Source organism: Siphateles boraxobius, unplaced genomic scaffold (assembly GCF_051911475.1).
Source record: "Siphateles boraxobius isolate OS27281-9 unplaced genomic scaffold, OSU_SipBor_1 7, whole genome shotgun sequence".
Lineage (NCBI taxonomy): Eukaryota > Metazoa > Chordata > Actinopteri > Cypriniformes > Leuciscidae > Siphateles > Siphateles boraxobius.
In genome coordinates, this window is record NW_027509197.1 from 12890707 (window position 1) to 12907090 (window position 16384).

At 37.5% G+C, this 16384-nt stretch overlaps 4 protein-coding genes and 1 non-coding gene across 9 annotated transcripts; 2 read left to right on the plus strand and 3 right to left on the minus strand.

The window, feature by feature from the left end:
- Nucleotides 1–121: 121 nt before the first annotated feature.
- Nucleotides 122–2325, minus strand: hce2l1 (high choriolytic enzyme 2-like 1). Its single transcript, XM_077216929.1, has 8 exons — nt 2299–2325; nt 2161–2220; nt 1931–2074; nt 1698–1815; nt 879–1057; nt 716–797; nt 439–587; nt 122–135 (listed from the first exon to the last, which is right to left on the minus strand). The coding sequence occupies exons 2-8, from the start codon at nt 2195–2197 to the stop codon at nt 122–124; spliced, it is 723 nt and encodes a 240-aa protein (XP_077073044.1). The 5' UTR covers nt 2198–2220; nt 2299–2325.
- Nucleotides 2326–3130: 805 nt separating this feature from the next.
- Nucleotides 3131–5835, minus strand: hce2l2 (high choriolytic enzyme 2-like 2). The gene is made up of 8 exons (XM_077216280.1): nt 4956–5835; nt 4829–4880; nt 4682–4744; nt 4260–4409; nt 4050–4167; nt 3792–3970; nt 3620–3701; nt 3131–3535 (listed from the first exon to the last, which is right to left on the minus strand). The coding sequence occupies exons 1-8, from the start codon at nt 5028–5030 to the stop codon at nt 3403–3405; spliced, it is 852 nt and encodes a 283-aa protein (XP_077072395.1). The 5' UTR covers nt 5031–5835; the 3' UTR covers nt 3131–3402.
- trnak-uuu (transfer RNA lysine (anticodon UUU)) lies at nt 5239–5311 on the minus strand. Its single transcript has one exon. It is a non-coding gene; the product is annotated as a tRNA-Lys (tRNA).
- LOC143723621 (uncharacterized) lies at nt 5522–6832 on the plus strand. The gene is made up of 5 exons (XM_077216281.1): nt 5522–5669; nt 5783–5871; nt 6132–6269; nt 6445–6584; nt 6672–6832. Exons 1-5 carry the CDS (start codon nt 5613–5615, stop codon nt 6755–6757), a joined length of 510 nt encoding a protein of 169 aa, XP_077072396.1. The 5' UTR covers nt 5522–5612; the 3' UTR covers nt 6758–6832.
- Nucleotides 6833–8083: 1251 nt separating this feature from the next.
- ankzf1 (ankyrin repeat and zinc finger peptidyl tRNA hydrolase 1) lies at nt 8084–16012 on the plus strand. Of its 5 annotated transcripts, none has more exons than XM_077216284.1 (17): nt 8122–8195; nt 8284–8390; nt 8492–8660; nt 8747–8841; nt 9775–9877; nt 9976–10181; nt 10351–10457; nt 10548–10701; nt 11414–11636; nt 13305–13403; nt 13482–13640; nt 13744–13893; nt 14285–14573; nt 14696–14807; nt 15227–15394; nt 15489–15559; nt 15681–16012. In XM_077216284.1, the coding sequence occupies exons 3-17, from the start codon at nt 8525–8527 to the stop codon at nt 15802–15804; spliced, it is 2196 nt and encodes a 731-aa protein (XP_077072399.1). In that variant the 5' UTR covers nt 8122–8195; nt 8284–8390; nt 8492–8524; the 3' UTR covers nt 15805–16012. The 5 variants fall into 5 exon arrangements, with proteins under 5 accessions (XP_077072397.1, XP_077072399.1, XP_077072400.1 ...); XM_077216283.1 differs by having other exon boundaries at nt 8134–8195; nt 8483–8660; XM_077216286.1 differs by having other exon boundaries at nt 8141–8195; nt 8483–8660; nt 13491–13640.
- The last annotated feature ends 372 nt before the right edge of the window (nt 16013–16384 follow it).

Genomic DNA, 16384 nt, shown 5'->3' on the forward strand with positions numbered 1-16384 from the left:
AAATGTTAATTACCAAATTTGAAATTCTCAATGCATCATAAAATGAAAAGGAAAGGTGAATAATGGTTGTCCAGTGAATTATGGCTGGTCCATTCCATAATGCTCTTTCACAAATTATGTTTCACACAAAGCCACCTAGTGGACACAAGAAAGAAACATCAAACATGCATGTCAGACTGGAAGCATAGCAAACTGGATAAATTAGTGAACATGAACTAACAATGAAAAACACCCCCAACGTATTTATTATTCTAGTTAATGTTAATTTGAACATTTAATAATACATTATTAAAATCAAAAGCTGTGTCTGTTGATGAAACTAACATGAACTAACAACACTAACAGTTGTAACTAACATTAACTAGATTAATAAACACTGTGACAAATGTATTGCTGATTGTTAGTTAATGTCAGTTATTGTAAAGTGTTTCATTTTACTAAAAAAAGTGAAAATGACTGTACCACAATTATACAAGATGTTTATTTTGTGAATGTCTAGAAGACTTGGTCCGTCTCGCTGGCCAATGGGAATATAAGGGTCTGGTTTAGGGATGATGGTGGGTCCCCCATCCTCTGAGAAGGCATACCTGTGTGTGCATCAGCAAAATTACTTGGTTTAAGGGAATGTTTAAGCAACTGTATTTTAATGCATTTCAGATTATCCACTAATAGTTTAGCAGAAGCATGCATACTGTATAGATTTTCCGAATCTCACCTCCCATAGTGCATGACAGAACTGTAGTCATATGCTGTATTGAGGTTGTTTGTCTCATACTTCCTAAAGTTGTGCCTTTGATCTATATGAAAGGAACCGGACATCACTGTCATACTGAACACATCAGGCTTCAATAATTACAGTGCTGGTTTCAAAAACTTACTCTCTAGAACGTTTTCCCACAGGATGGAAACATAGTGGTCACGATCAGAGCGGGACTGCTCGTGTACGAATCCCAGAGCGTGCATTATCTCATGGGACGCCACTCCTGACCACATACAGCCCGGAGACTGCAAAGACACAGTCTGACTTCCTCCTGTCATTCCCAGATATGACCAGCAGCTATGCGGACGAAAGTGGATGACAATCATAATAGTAAATAGGTAAATAAATAAATGGCGTTCAAAAATTTGGGGTTTCAAATTATAATAATAATAAAAAAAATGAAAATAATTTCGATGAATTTTCAGCATCATCACTCCAGTCTTCAGTGTCACATGATCCTTCAGAATATAATATGCTGCTTTGCTGCTCAAAAACATTTCTTACTATTTAAAATGTATTATTGAAAACAGGATAGGCTTCTCAATATTTTTGTGGAAACCCTGATAAATGTTTTCATGATTCTTTGATAAGAATGTTCAAAATAACCGCATTTATTTGAGATAGAAATGTTTTGCAATGCTACAAATGCATTTACTGTCACTTTTGGTCAAATTATTGCAACCTTGCTATCAAAAAAAAAAAAAAAAAAAAAAATATATATATATATATATATATATATATATATATATATATATATATATATGTATGTATATAATGTCCAAAGAAAATAAATTATCATCATAAAAAATTAAACACTAAGAAAAAAAAACAGATCCAAAGACTCTTTCAAAATTAGGATCAGACTTTGTAAGAGAAAATATTAAAGGGAACTTAGAAAAATGGGAAAATTTACTATGCATGACTACAATGTACTCACCCAGATCTAGACTGGATATTAAGGAAGTCTGCTTGATGTGTGCGGGGCACAAACTTCACACATGTTGCAGAAGAAATGTCCAACATTCCTGTTTCTATGGTGATTCTGTCCATATCATCTGTTGAGACACACATCCTAAAATGTATTATTTCATATCAAAGACCTTGATTCAACTTTGACTAATTATAATTATCAAGACCTGTTATGGAGTTTAATATAGAAATCTTACTCACCATATAGTGGGGACATGATGTAAGGTACATACACAAAACCATCAACAGATTTGGGCCAGCGGCAAGAATCTCCTAAACATGTGATGGCACTGCGGGATCCTGAACTCAGTATGTCACCCTCCCGTAAAGGAAAACCTCTGGACACTGGTGGAGGAGGAAGATAACCACATGTTTCATGCTCAAGGAGAAATTCCCTATAAATCTATATTTTGTATCTGTCATGCACATACGTTGGTTTGCTCTGAGGATCCTGTCCATGGCATTCATCTCCTCTGGGTCCACGTATTGCTCTGTTGAGAAGGTTAGGAATGGTACATTTACATCAATTCATTGTAACAGCCGAGACTGCTCATGAAGCACCAGTTTACCTGAATATTCTCTCTTTGACCTTAGCCTTGTCTGATGGACCAATGAGGAGTTCTAATACAAAAGAAATAACATTTATTCGAAGGATATAGATAATATCAACATAACTGGAGTAGTACTCTTACCTGCACAGGTAAAGACCAGGACTCTAACACCAATCCCACAAAAATACCCACACAGAGCATAATGGTGGTCACTGTTGAGTGCGTCCTGGTGTTCTGGATGTAATCGGGTTTTGCACGTTAAGGCCCTGTAAACAGGAATATATACTCTCAGGGTAACACCCATCTTTACTCCAGGTTGCAAATGGAGGGTTAGCATGATGTAGCATGTCATTATTTCATATTCATGCGTTTCCCTGATGAAAGGTTTGGAAAGCATTCAGGTTGCTATCTGTTAGTTCTTTCTTGACACTTCAGCATTTTTAAGACTGATCACTACAATGGCGATTTGAAGTCTTGCTGATTCTTGTGTTATTCACTCTGACCAAGCACAACGTGCAGGTAGTGTTCAGACTCAACATCGTCTTAATGATCATTTGTGCTGTATTGACATTATACCGAAACGTGGTGCAAATAAACAACCCCTCACCCGTTTCTTTAACATATCAGTTTTGCATTACTGCAAATAACAGGTTGTTTTAAATTCAGCTTGTGTAATTCATGCCTCCATACGTATTTATTAGCTCTGAGATCATCTGATTCTGAACACTACATTTAACATTTGATTGTCAACAGCTTGACTGATTTGACTCTCATTTGGAGATTTTTTTTTCACCTGATAATTATTATTTTGCACTGCAATGAAAGCTTAAATGAAATATCAGAGAATATATATATATATGGACATGGTTTATTAATGTATTGTGTTTATATAAGGCATCAAGGTGTCAAAAACAGAGTCAGACAGAATATACTGAAACAGCAGGTTACAGATTACAAAAGAGTGTTCCTAATTACTTATTATATTTGATTAGCAAGCAATCTTCACAATCAGCCATTTAACTATTTTAAAATGATACAATGAAAGAAGTAAAAGCATTAATGCATTAATAATGTCAGACTTTAGCCTTGTGATGGATCATTTGTTGTTGTGAATGGATTTCATTACACATTACAGTTATACAGTTTATTAATCTTCGTGATATCCAAGTCGCTGGGCCCAAATCTCTGTCCAATCTTCACATTCCTGTTCCTTTTTGGTATAATAGTTGGTTCACCGTCCTCAGAGAAGGCATACCTGAAATGACCAAGAATAAAATTACATAATTGCAGTTTCTTATATACCTGAGATATCATTCAAATGTACTGTGTGTCAACATACTTTCCAAAGTGCATGACAGAGCTGTAGTCGTAGGGGGTGTCCAAGTTGTTTGTTTTAAACTTTTCAAAATTCCTCAGCCTGTCTATATTTATGAGCAGAAGAATAAGTGAGCGATAAAATTGGATATGGACTCTTAAGTATAAGAATATGAAATATACAAATGCTACTTTACCTTTCCAGATATTGGACCACATGATGGTGACATACTTGTCCCGGTCGGCTCGGGATTGCTCATGCACGAAGCCCAGGGCGTGCATGAGCTCATGGACAGTGACGCCTGACCCGGTGCAGTCGGGTGTCTGTAGAGAAATGGTTTGTCTGCCACCACGTGCCCCCAGATATGACCAGCACCTACAGTATTGACCATCAAAAATGATAAGAATCACTCAGAATAATCATGCATCTCAGGAAATAAATCTGATGTTTATACCCTGTTTTGGGCTGAACGTCCAGGTAGTCCCTCTGGTGAGTTCTGGGCACGAAGCGCACACAGGTGTCCTGTTCAATGAGTTTCATGCCTTTCTTAATGTTCTTCACGTCTGCATCGGCTGTGCAGAGGAACAATCAAAACCAGATAACAAGATTGACTTATTTGGTGACTCCTGTGGCACTGTATATGAAAATTAAAAAGCCTGCTTACTGTACACATGAGAGAGTGAGTATGCAATGTACACATTTCCATCCACAGATTTGGTCCACAGGCAGCTCCTGGCAAAACAGTTATTCTGACTCCTACCGGATACGGCTATATCTCCTTCTCTGAGGTTGGTGCCGTCCACGGAAATGACGCCTATAGAGCAAAACAATAAAGTTTCTTTATTGGCAACTATGGACCTCCGTGGGACTTTTCCATTGCACAAAATGTTCTGTATAGTGGGGGGAAATTCTTTAGATTATTACATTGTTCTTCACACTAAGAGAAAAAAAGTTATTTTAAGAACTGGTCACTGAAAGGTTCTTTGGGGACCTTTTTGGAAGTAGCCATTATTTTTAAAGAGATATTACAGTAAAACAGACGCTAGAATATTTGCATCTTCACAGACTCACACCGCAAAAGCTTACCTTGATAGTCATTTACATCTATAATCTTGTCCATTGCAATTTGATCGTTTTCTTCAATATCATCTGGCAAAGAGATAAATGTAATATAATTGTTAAAATGTAATTGATTTTCAACGAATAGTGATTATTTAATATAATACAGTATACCAGTGTAGCTTCTCCTTTGTCTTCTTGCACCAAAATTCGAGTGAGAGGAAATCTGCAGAATAAATGTATTAAAATATGTGGTTTTGATTAATATAAACAACACATACACGGACTCATATGCAGTTACCTGATCAGGCAGGGATAAACATGGTCCTGCTAAGAAGAAGAAGAAGAGGATAACGAGAAGCAGTGTGTACTCCATGAGTGCACTGAGGTTTGCTGTCTTGTTTCCTGCTGCCTGCTGTTTAAGTACTCTTCGCCAGCTTCCTGTTACATAATGTGTACTCTCCGTGGCCAACCAAATGTTTGTTTTTCTTCTTTACGCTGTTTTTAATTGTCACATGCTCTTACACATACTTAAATACTATTTTCATATAGGTGTTTTTATATTCCACCATAAAATTTTTAACCGCCCGAACAGGGACTTGAACCCTGGACCCTCAGATTAAAAGTCTGATGCTCTACCGACTGAGCTATCCGGGCTCCATGAAAGTTAAGGCTCAGGCGGACATCACAAAATTTCAGTATAAGTTATTTGAACTCAGTAAATTTATAACGTTTCAAATGTCATGTTTGTTTGTTTCCCACGTTGCAATCATTCTGAATTTCTGATGATCCGATAATTTATTAGTATCGGTAAAAATATAATGCCCCCCCCCCCCCCCCGACAGAACAATATATTAAAACAAAATCGGCTTTGTTGATCATCCAATCAGATTTCCTCGGAAATTATTTATAGGGATGCGTGTGGTATGTGTGGGAGAAAACGTTTTGCTTTGCTGTAATGGAGACCTCATTAAATTCTACAAACATCATCTTTCAAGACGACACGGAATTACAGGTGAGACTCGCGGCAACGCGTAAGTTATGTCTGTGGTTCATCCACAGTAATTAGTACGAACTTCACATGTTTGCGTGACTTACGTTTTATTTTGTTTTGTTTGTCGCTGTCAGGATTTGTTAAAACAACTCAATGATGTCAAAACTGAACTACAGCTTACTAAAGACGAGGTGGGGCAAGTAAACAAAGATGTTAACAAATGGTAATTAATACTATACCATCATTATCTATCTGAAATGAAGGCTCAGCATGTTTGAGTTAGGCCTATGTCCTAAATATAGCAGGAAAATATGCCATCATTTTACCTTAAGAACAATCAACGTTAATATCGTTCAGAAGCACTTTGCCTATTTAAAAACGAATAATATAATATATGAAGTAATTATTTAGCTACGTATCAGGGTTTTAAGGTGCCCTTTCTATTGCATACATGAATCGACTCATACGTTAATATTACATTAGCAGAGAGGAGATGGACCGAAGGATAATGATGATGGTCCAGATGGATGAAGGCCTCTGGAATTCACTGCTTGAACTGGACGCTCTCATGCAGGAGAAGAAAAGTCTCGCCAATCAGTTAGAAGAATTCACTTTGACTAGGTATGACCATCCAGTAACACCTCTAATCTACCAGCCCTCTGTATTTCTATTGTTCAGTTTGATTCTTCCAAAAGAATATGTTGTGTTATTGCTTGTATTCGTTTTTGGTCTAATAAGAATTTGGTTAAAGACCTTTACCAGATGCATCTGATTCTTCAAAGCCATTTTGTTACAGTACTATGGAGTCAAAGCAAGCTCTTGTGAGAAGTTTGCAGGAGGAGGAACGCGGCCTGCTGGAGCAGGAGCGTAATCTGAAGCTCAAACGTGAGCAGCTGATGAAAGCACTGGTGGAAGCTTCTTCAAACATAGAGGAAGGTACAGCTCATGATCTCTAGAGTTCTGGAGTCTGCAGCTACTGAACTGGCAGAAGAATGTGTATATCCAACTGATCTTAATTTACAGTTTCACAGGGTGAAAATCTAGGCAAACCATCCAGCCAGAGTAAGTCTACTGAAAAGCCAGTGAGAAAAAGAGGAGCACGGAAGTGAACGTATCAAAAACAACACATTTATTTTTGATATTTAGTCAATTTAAGCTGCATTAAAGATGTAAAACTATAGTGACTCTTTTTCATCATGTACTTTGTTATTTCTAAGAATTCTAAGCACAGGTAAAAATGTTCACCGAAGGTCATTGTAATGATTCAAGATTCAAAAGATTGTCCTTTCAAAACTTTAGCCTGGAGACACCTTCAGGGGGACCGTTCAAAGAAAAACAAAATGTTAAAGTCAGCATGAAACAGAAGTCGTGATAGCATTTTCTTCCCTATTGTGATGTGCTGTGCGTGAAACGGCTTCTCGAACAAGGAACTCATTGGATCATTGGATGGTTGTGGTTTGCTATTGCTGTGATGTCATGTCGTATCTTAATTTACTAGGCTCTGACAGTGACTCCCTTTTTAATAATACCTCTTTAAATATACACATGCTTCTTTGTGACATCTTCAAGTTGGACTTGATCTCCTCCCCACTCACTGACACTGATGTCGGATCCTGCCTTCGGTATCAAGAGAGAATTGTGATTGGATGGTAAAAGATGTGTTTGGCTACCTTTGATTAGGCTGTTCTTGAGTGAAAGAAGACTAGCTCTATCGGTCAGGAATAAAGACATTTTAAGAAAGATGAAATATGGGACAAAACATGATTTTAAATAATAATTCAGCTCTAAAAAGAGAGCTGAAATACGGGACTATCCCTGGAAAAACGGGACGTCTAGACACCCTACATGTGGGTGACAGGTAGTCCTGCCCTCATACAAGTAAACACATCAGAGAAGAGATGATGCTGTAAGAGGTAGGGGAAGTTAGTTTGATTAAAGATTATTTAACTATTGAACATAATAATGTTCATAGATAAATCATTTATTATAAATACTGCAATATTGCAACAAAAAAGATATATATATATATTTTATGGTGACTTTAAAGGCATCATAAAACAAATCTGTCATTTACTCATGCTTGTTCCAAACTGGTGTGACTTCTGTCTGTGGAATGTTTATGTAAAACTTTGGGACAGCATTTTTTAGTGTGAAAAACGATATGCAAATACATATGAAAAATGAATTGAACACGATACACTAACAATATAATACAAATAAATATTTTACAGATAATATATATATATATTTTTTGGCTTTTGTAGAATGACGATATAAAAGTTAATGTTGACTTAATATCACATTTAGCAACTATTTTTAACAGTTATATATTTATTTAAATATTTATTTACATGAAAATATATTGCTACCTTAATATCAGCATATTTGTGTTGAATGTGAGATGAATGTCGACTTTCGCGCTATAGTTTTATGACACTTCCCGGCTACCGTAGAACACTAACACGTGTGATGTAATATGATTCATGTCAGCTTATTCGTACTGAAAATATAAACTCAACCTAAGGGACCTATGTTTTTGCCAAAAAGGTAAATAAATACATTTACTTGAACCCATTTATAATTTATTTAGCTCATTTTAGAGACAGCAACTCAGTGTTATCTTTCGCCGAATCAGGCATTACTCTGGTAGAGAAGCAACTGTCAAATGGAGAGAAAACATGGACATTGCTTTGGTTTTATCAGCAGCCCATATTCTTCGGATGTTTAGTGTAATGACTAAAGGTCAGGTCACTCACAATGTTTGTTCTGTGTTTAGCTTAACTCTCTCTCGCTGTCATGACGTGCCTCCTCTCTCCCTCTTTTACTCGTGTAAGTTATTTTAGGTGACAGTGGTGGTTAATTCTGTCGACTGAATCATGGCATCCCCGGAGCTGCGGAGTGTGTTTTCGCTGTGCGCTGATCAGACAGTGACCGCAGGTTTGAGAGAAGTGTCTGGACTGCAGAGTAACCCTGAACCTCCCCAGCCCTCTGCTGCTACAGCATCCAGTGAGGGTGAGAGAGTCAAGACTGCTCTAATGATATCACATACAGCTGCTGACAGGTGTTTATCTATACCATACACTTCATAACACTCACAGATGCTGGAGCAGGAAAGACTGTATCTGTCGGAGAGGTGTCAGACAGGATGTTCTGCTTGTCCTGTCAGTGTCGTTTTGAGAGTCGTGAGGAGCAGGTAAAAAACAAAACACACACACAATCCTGATGGGATCAGTTAGGGTTGTTATAAAAAAAAAGTGTTAAAGGTCTGCGAATCATTTAGGTTCTTGTAAAAAAAAAAAACATCTTCCATCTTTGTTTTGTAGATAATTTCAGCCTTGGTTGTGTCATCTATTAGTGTTCTTTGTATAAACTACTGTATACTTAAAGGGTTAGTAGGGTTGTTCCAAACCCGTAAGACTTTTGTTCATTTTAGGAACATAAATGAAGATCTTTTTGATGAAATCTGAGAGCTTTCTGTCCCTCCATTTACGGTTACGCAACTGACACTTTGACGCTTCAAAAAGTTAAGAGATCGTAAAACTAATCCATATGAATTGAGAGGTTTAGTCCAAATTGTCTAAAGAGACATGATCACTTTATATAATGAACAGATTGAATTTAGACTTGGTTTCACATTTAAACTTTAATCAGCAAACATAAACAGAAACTCAATCTGAACCTGCTTTATGCTCGAGAACAAATCTCATTGGTTCTTGCGGAAGCTCAAACGTGCAGCGTAACACAAGAGTGAACAAGAATTTTCATTTTTGGGTGAACTATCCCTTTAAGATTATGGAAAAACTCCCATTGAATGTTTACTACATAGTTCAACAGTGCCTGCACAATTTTTTTCTTGCATATATTTAATCCACCCTTATGTTGTTCCATACTCACAAGTTTTTGTCTTCAGTGGAACATTAAAAAGAAATGTTAAGCATAGTGTTAATTCTGCACTTTTCAATACAGGGAAAATTAATGGTAACCAAAAAGCACAGCAAAAGTACCACAAATCATTCAAACTACTACTGTGCTATATTCCAAATCTTTTAAAGCCACATGATAGCTTTGTGTGAGGGATAGAAAGAAAAGAAATATGTATGTTAATGCAGCCCCAATCTTTGATCAGATGGAGCATTACAAACTTGACTATCACCGCTTCAACCTGAGACAGCGGCTGGAAGGAAGATCAGCGGTCACAGTGGAGGAGTTTGAGAAGAAGACTGGGACAGGTAGATTTGTGAATACTCATATGACCTCAATGAGAAACTCTTTTGTGTCATCCAGTTGCAAAAGTATAATCTTTCCGTTTTTCTCTTTTTGTCAAAAGGCGATATTTCAAGCATTTCGGGTTCAGACTCAGACAGTGAGGATGAGGATCTCGATGAAGATCCTGGAGATGAAGTAGTCCCTGAGGAGAAAGACAGTGCTCTGGACACAGATCAATCCCCATGTCGATGTTCCACCAAAATAGTCTTTCAAAACATGCAGGGACAGTACCTCTCATTGTATCGCTGTGTTCTGCAAAGCAAGAGAGTGAGTAAACGTAGTCATCATTTCTCAGATTTGTTCATCTATGCCAGATCCTTCGCCAAGACGAATCCCCACTGAACAGTTTTCAGGGGAATTTCCAGGTTTTAGGACTAGGTTGCAGCACTCTATTCTTTTAGTCTCATCTACTTCCGTTATCATATTTCATTCTCAGGACAATGAAGAAGACTTGGTTTCTTCTTTACTGAAAATATCAAACAACACTATTTGGGTCATTCTGATGACTGGTGGTGGACACTTTGCTGGAGCGGTTTTTAAGGGGTCAGTGGAAAGTTCTAAAGTTCTTCTATAAGCACAAATATTTCAGAGTTGGTAAATTGTTACCCCCAAATTGTTTTGTGTAATGTATAGAAAAGAGATTCTGCAGCATAAGACGTTCCATCGGTACACAGTGAGAGCGAAGCGTGGGACTGCGCAGGGACTGAGGGACTCTCAGAACCGCAGCCATGTGCCTAAATCTGCAGGGGCAGCCCTCAGGCGTTACAACGAGGCAGCAATGCACAAGGTACGAATCCAGTGTTTTCATTAATAGAAATGTCCATTTTGAATTTCCACCCTTTGTTATGTATAAAAGTTTGAATAACATTGCTTGGCATAGAATTTATGAGTCTGGAATTGTCATAAAGTGCAACAGTCGGATTCCGGAAGTAAAACATTTTTCATTGGGAAATTAATTTTTGAATCAATCAATAACTTATAAATCTTTAAAGACAGCCCTACTGTGATCTACAATGTTGTTAGTCAATGGTATTTGCTTCTTTTGAAGCCGTCAGCCCGCATTATTTCAATTCATTTTAAAGTAATTGTTACTTTATATAATTTGTGGTAAAAAAAAAAACATTTCCCATGATGCGGTTCAAAAATTCCACCAATCAGAGAGTTGTAACAATCAAAACATGCAAAAACAGCTCTTTAGCTCCGCCCACTCCCTTGAAGCACTGCGAATGACGTGATCAAGTCGTTCTTCCTGTGCTCTCAAAATACTTAAATATCTGTTTATATGTGTATATTTTACAATAAACTTAAAATATACTGTTTATATATAATCAACATTTTTAAACCTCGTTGCAGGTTGGCATGGTTCATGGCTCATAACTCTTGAACAAAGACTTTTAAAAAAATCCTCTAGAGAAATAAAGGGGAAAAAATACTTCTGAACCAATACCGTTGAACTGTTGCACTCTATTGATGTACACTATATGCCCTATTTTAACCAGGATGTTCATGATCTTCTGGACAGCTGGGCTGAGTATTTGAAGGAGACAAGTGCCATCTTTCTGCGAGCACCAAGTTACAACAAGACCATATTTTTTGGAGGTCGTGAAGCGCCATTGGACAAAAAAGATCAGAGAGTCCGCGTACTTCCTTTTGCCACACGTAGAGCAACATTTAGTGAAGTACAGCGAGTCTTTGATCTGCTCTCAACTCTACATGTTTATCGTACGTTGAGATTTTACCACAATGTAATATACAGGTCCTTCTCAAAAAATTAGCATATTCTGATAAAGTTCATTATTTTCCATAATGTAATGATAAAAATTAAACTTTCATATATTTTAGATTCATTGCACACCAACTGAAATATTTCAGGTCTTTTATTGTTTTAATACTGATGATTTTGGCATACAGCTCATGAAAACCCCAAATTCCTGTCTCAAAAAATTAGCATATTTCATCCGACCAATAAAAGAAGTGTTTTTAATACAAAAAAGTCAACCTTCAAATAATTATGTTCAGTTATGCACTCAATACTTGGTCGGGAATCCTTTTGCAGAAATGACTGCTTCAATGCGGCGTGGCATGGAGGCAATCAGCCTGTGGCACTGCTGAGGTGTTATGGAGGCCCAGGATGCTTCGATAGCGGCCTTAAGCTCATCCAGAGTGTTGGGTCTTGCGTCTCTCAACTTTCTCTTCACAATATCCCACAGATTCTCTATGGGGTTCAGGTCAGGAGAGTTGGCAGGCCAATTGAGCACAGTAATACCATGGTCAGTAAACCATTTACCAGTGGTTTTGGCACTGTGAGCAGGTGCCAGGTCATGCTGAAAAATGAAATCTTCATCTCCATAAAGCTTTTCAGCAGATGGAAGCATGAAGTGCTCCAAAATCTCCTGATAGCTAGCTGCATTGACCCTGCCCTTGATAAAACACAGTGGACCAACACCAGCAGCTGACATGGCACCCCAGACCATCACTGACTGTGGGTACTTGACACTGGACTTCAGGCATTTTGGCATTTCCTTCTCCCCAGTCTTCCTCCAGACTCTGGCACCTTGATTTCCGAATGACATGCAAAACTGAGCAACAGTCCAGTGCTGCTTCTCTGTAGCCCAGGTCAGGCGCTTCTGCCGCTGTTTCTGGTTCAAAAGTGGCTTGACCTGGGGAATGCGGCACCTGTAGCCCATTTCCTGCACACGGCTGTGCACGGTGGCTCTGGATGTTTCTACTCCAGACTCAGTCCACTGCTTCCGCAGGTCCCCCAAGGTCTGGAATCGGTCCTTCTCCACAATCTTCCTAAGGGTCCGGTCACCTCTTCTCGTTGTGCAGCGTTTTTTGCCACACTTTTTCCTTCCCACAGACTTCCCACTGAGGTGCCTTGATACAGCACTCTGGGAACAGCCTATTTGTTTCAGAAATTTCTTTCTGTGTCTTACCCTCTTGCTTGAGGGTGTCAATGATGGCCTTCTGGACAGCAGTCAGGTCGGCAGTCTTACCCATGATTGCGCTTTTGAGTAATGAAACAGGCTAGGAGTTTTTAAAAGCCTCAGGAATCTTTTGCAGGTGTTTAGAGTTAATTAGTTGATTCAGATGATTAGGTTAATAGCTCGTTTAGAGACCCTTTTCATGATATGCTAATTTTTGGAGACAGGGATTTTGGGTTTTTATGAGCTGTATGCCAAAATCATCAGTATTAAAACAATAAAAGACCTGAAATATTTCAGTTGGTGTGCAATGAATCTAAAATATATGAAAGTTTAATTTTTATCATTACATTATGGAAAATAATGAACTTTATCACAATATGCTAATTTTTTGAGAAGGACCTGTATTTTTCTATACAATCTTTTAATTTCTTTCCTTTTAAAATGAATGCCTGTTAAATTTCAGAAAAAGACACAGAAATCTCCAGTATTCTCGGTCCATCGAAGAGAATGTTGAAGAAGAAAACACCTAAACCTGTTAGTCATCCGATCCCAAACACTAATGGTGCGTTTGAACATTTGACTGTCTTAAATGCTGTGTTCCTAAAAAAAAAAAATGACTTAAGGGCTCTTTTTTGGTCAGTGCCTGCAGAGGAAGAAGAGGGTGAAGTAGAAAGTTCAGGGAATGAAGACTCAGGAACGCTAGAGATGGTGGAGGTTACACTGGGAACTCTGGACCTCAGAGAACATGAGGTACAGCCTAATAAGAAGAAAAGGAGGAAACTGAAAGAGAAAAGAGAAGGTAACGACCTTTGCAGAACAAAAAAAAATTTTTTTTTTTTAAAAAAGATAGAAAAGTTTGTTTATATACATTATCTTGTTTTGTTTTTTTCTTTTGTGCTCAGACTCAAGTAACAGAGATATAACTGAAGAAAAGGCAGATAATGAAACTGTGGAAGAAGGGGAACTAGAAGGTGAAGGCGACTCTAAAGAAACTCAGAGGAAGTCAAGGAGCAGGAGAAAACCCAAAGTCAAAAAACACCAGCAAGAAGAAGGTAAAACCCTGATTATTGGAGCAGAAAAACAACCCCCAGTTGCCACAAAGCCTTTATGCCACAGAAACACGGCCCATTTAATCCTGAGGGTCAAAAGTTTGGGGTCAGAAAGAAATGAATACTTTTATTTAGCAAGAATACATTAAATTGTTCAAAAAGGACTGTAAAGACATGTATAATGTTACAAAAGATTTTTATTTTAAATAAATGCTGTTCAAACTTTCTATTAATCAAAGATTCCTGAAAAAAAATATATCACGGATTCCACAAAAAATATTAAGCAGCACAACTGTTTTCAACATTGATAACAATATAAAAATTATATTTTAAATTGTACATATATTTGTTATATATTTACAATATTAATGTTTTATTTGATTATTCTTTTCAGATGAAGTGGATGAGTCTTGGGAATACAGTTTGAGGGATGCTCTCTACACTGCCTGTAAAACAGGGGACATCCAATCGTTACGCTCCCTCCTTCGACTACCAGAGGACCAGCAAGAGGAAAAGAATGGAGGCGAGAGAAAAACTGAAGAGAATACTACCTCAAGGGTTTTATGTCATCTCAACAAGCCCATAGACTCAGCAGGCTTTACTCTACTGCACGTGGCATCCGCAGCCGGACAGAAATCAGTCATCAACCTGTTAATGGATGCTGGGAGTGATCCAGCTAACAAGTGCGCACACGCAGAATCACTATAAAAATCTTTTAGCAGCAATAAAAACATGCTGCATGAATAAGCTTTCATGTGGTTAGATGGGTCATTAAATTCTAAATGGAAGCCCATTTCTTTTTCAGGGATAAGAAAGGACAGACTCCGTATGTTGTTGCTCCTGAAAAAGATACCCGAAACACGTTCAGAAAATACATGGCCGAACACCCTCATAAGTATGACTACACTAAAGCACAGGTAGACACATTTATTTTGTTATGATGACTAGCAGTACAGACAAATGTTAACAAAACCTTCACTGGCATATCTAAAACAAAAAAACTAAACCTTTGTATTCATTTAATGCCCAAGGCCACTATTGAAATTGATTCTGTTATTCAATTGAATTTGTATTAAATTGTTTTTATAAAATGTTTTTACTAAAATTGAAGATACAAAAGTTTAATGTACATCACTACATTGTTTTTTTTTCAGACTAATGGTCTCAGACCTTTACTGTATAAAAAGGTTCATTAAAAAAAAAATTCAGGTTTAAATTAGATTTTGAATCTCAAATATTTTGAATACCTTTGTATGTATACAGCAGTCTTATCTTTGCAACCAAAATGAATAAATCTGTCTCTCACAGCTGTATATTCTTTGCTATAATGTTTAAGGTTCCTGGACCACTGACTGAAGAAATTGAGTCCAAGAAGGCAGAAAAGAAGAAAGCCCAAAAAGCAGCACGGAAACAGAGAGAGAAAGAGCAAAAGGAAGAGAAACTTCAGAAACAGCAAGAGGAGGAGGAAAAGAGGAGGTTCACGGCTCTTAGTGACAGAGAGAAGGTGACTATTCTCTTTCTTCCTCTTGCTCTGTACTGTAGCTCTTTGTTACGTCGTTGACCCATTGGCTGATTGTCATTTTTCTGATGTCACACAGCGAGCTCTGGCTGCAGAGAGGAGATTGGCTGAACATGTTGCCACAACTGGTGTAACACTCACTACCATCAGGTATAATCTTTTCTTATCATGTAATCCCTCTATGGAGAAATAAGTGTGTCCTTTATGCAAGTCGTGTTTAAAGGAAAATTTTACCCCAAAATTAAAATGGTCATCATTAATTTTTTGATAGGAGATGCTTTCAGTGCGGAGAGTCGTTGCTGGGGAAGATTCCTTTTGAATATCTGGACTTCTCTTTCTGTACACCTCGCTGTGTTCAAGCCCACCGCAAAGCCAATGCTGCTGCCCGGCCCTGACCTCGCACATCCTACCACACCGCATTAGAGGAGGGGAACAAGTAGTGCCATATTGTGGCAAAATTTCGCATGTTATGGGAGTTAACTGAATTTTACAGTAAATATATCATGGAACTCAGTTGTCTTTGTAATCACCAGACCATGACAGAAGGATTGACTGAAAATGGATTCTAGAATGATTAATAAATGGGCAAAAGATTTGAGTAAATAGTGTCAGCGTGTCTAGTTTTTGTAATTTTACATCGTTTAACTATGATATTGTTTTACTTCTCGATTCAACTCAGGACACAGACCAACCACTATGATTAAAAAAAAAAAAAAATATATATATATATATATATATACATCTTCATATATACTTAAAATGAGATGTCAGTTCATTAAAATCATAGTTCAATCAGCTGTAAAGTGATTTTTTTGGTGTCTTTTGTTTAAAAAATGTAAAACTATGGCGGAATCGCAAAAGGATATGTTTTTAAAGTTTATACTTCCACATGCATTAGCAGCTGCAGCAGGTTTAGATTGTACAAATACAGTTTCTTGCTTAAATCCAGTTTTGAAACCATTCTTTTGGTACTGT

Bases quoted from the DNA above. Each gene is read 5' to 3' on its own strand.
- hce2l1 (XM_077216929.1), bottom strand. From the start codon at position 2,197: ATGAATGCCATGGACAGGATCCTCAGAGCAAACCAAC. The intron at 1,816-1,930 runs GTGAGTAAGATT...GTGTCTCAACAG, and splicing joins CATCATGTCCCCACTATATG to ATGATATGGACAGAATCACC. The intron at 588-715 runs GTGAGATTCGGA...ATGCACACACAG, and splicing joins TCTGTCATGCACTATGGGAG to GTATGCCTTCTCAGAGGATG.
- hce2l2 (XM_077216280.1), bottom strand. From the start codon at position 5,030: ATGGAGTACACACTGCTTCTCGTTATCCTCTTCTTCTTCTTCTTAGCA. The intron at 4,881-4,955 runs GTAACTGCATAT...TTTATTCTGCAG, and splicing joins GTTTATCCCTGCCTGATCAG to ATTTCCTCTCACTCGAATTT. The intron at 3,702-3,791 runs GTAAAGTAGCAT...TCATAAATATAG, and splicing joins GTGGTCCAATATCTGGAAAG to ACAGGCTGAGGAATTTTGAA.
- LOC143723621 (XM_077216281.1), top strand. From the start codon at position 5,613: ATGGAGACCTCATTAAATTCTACAAACATCATCTTTCAAGACGACACG. The intron at 5,670-5,782 runs GTGAGACTCGCG...TGTCGCTGTCAG, and splicing joins AAGACGACACGGAATTACAG to GATTTGTTAAAACAACTCAA. The intron at 5,872-6,131 runs GTAATTAATACT...ATATTACATTAG, and splicing joins AACAAAGATGTTAACAAATG to CAGAGAGGAGATGGACCGAA.
- ankzf1 (XM_077216282.1), top strand. From the start codon at position 8,525: ATGGCATCCCCGGAGCTGCGGAGTGTGTTTTCGCTGTGCGCTGATCAG. The intron at 9,878-9,975 runs GTAGATTTGTGA...TTTTGTCAAAAG, and splicing joins TGAGAAGAAGACTGGGACAG to GCGATATTTCAAGCATTTCG. The intron at 11,637-13,304 runs GTACGTTGAGAT...GTTAAATTTCAG, and splicing joins CTCAACTCTACATGTTTATC to AAAAAGACACAGAAATCTCC.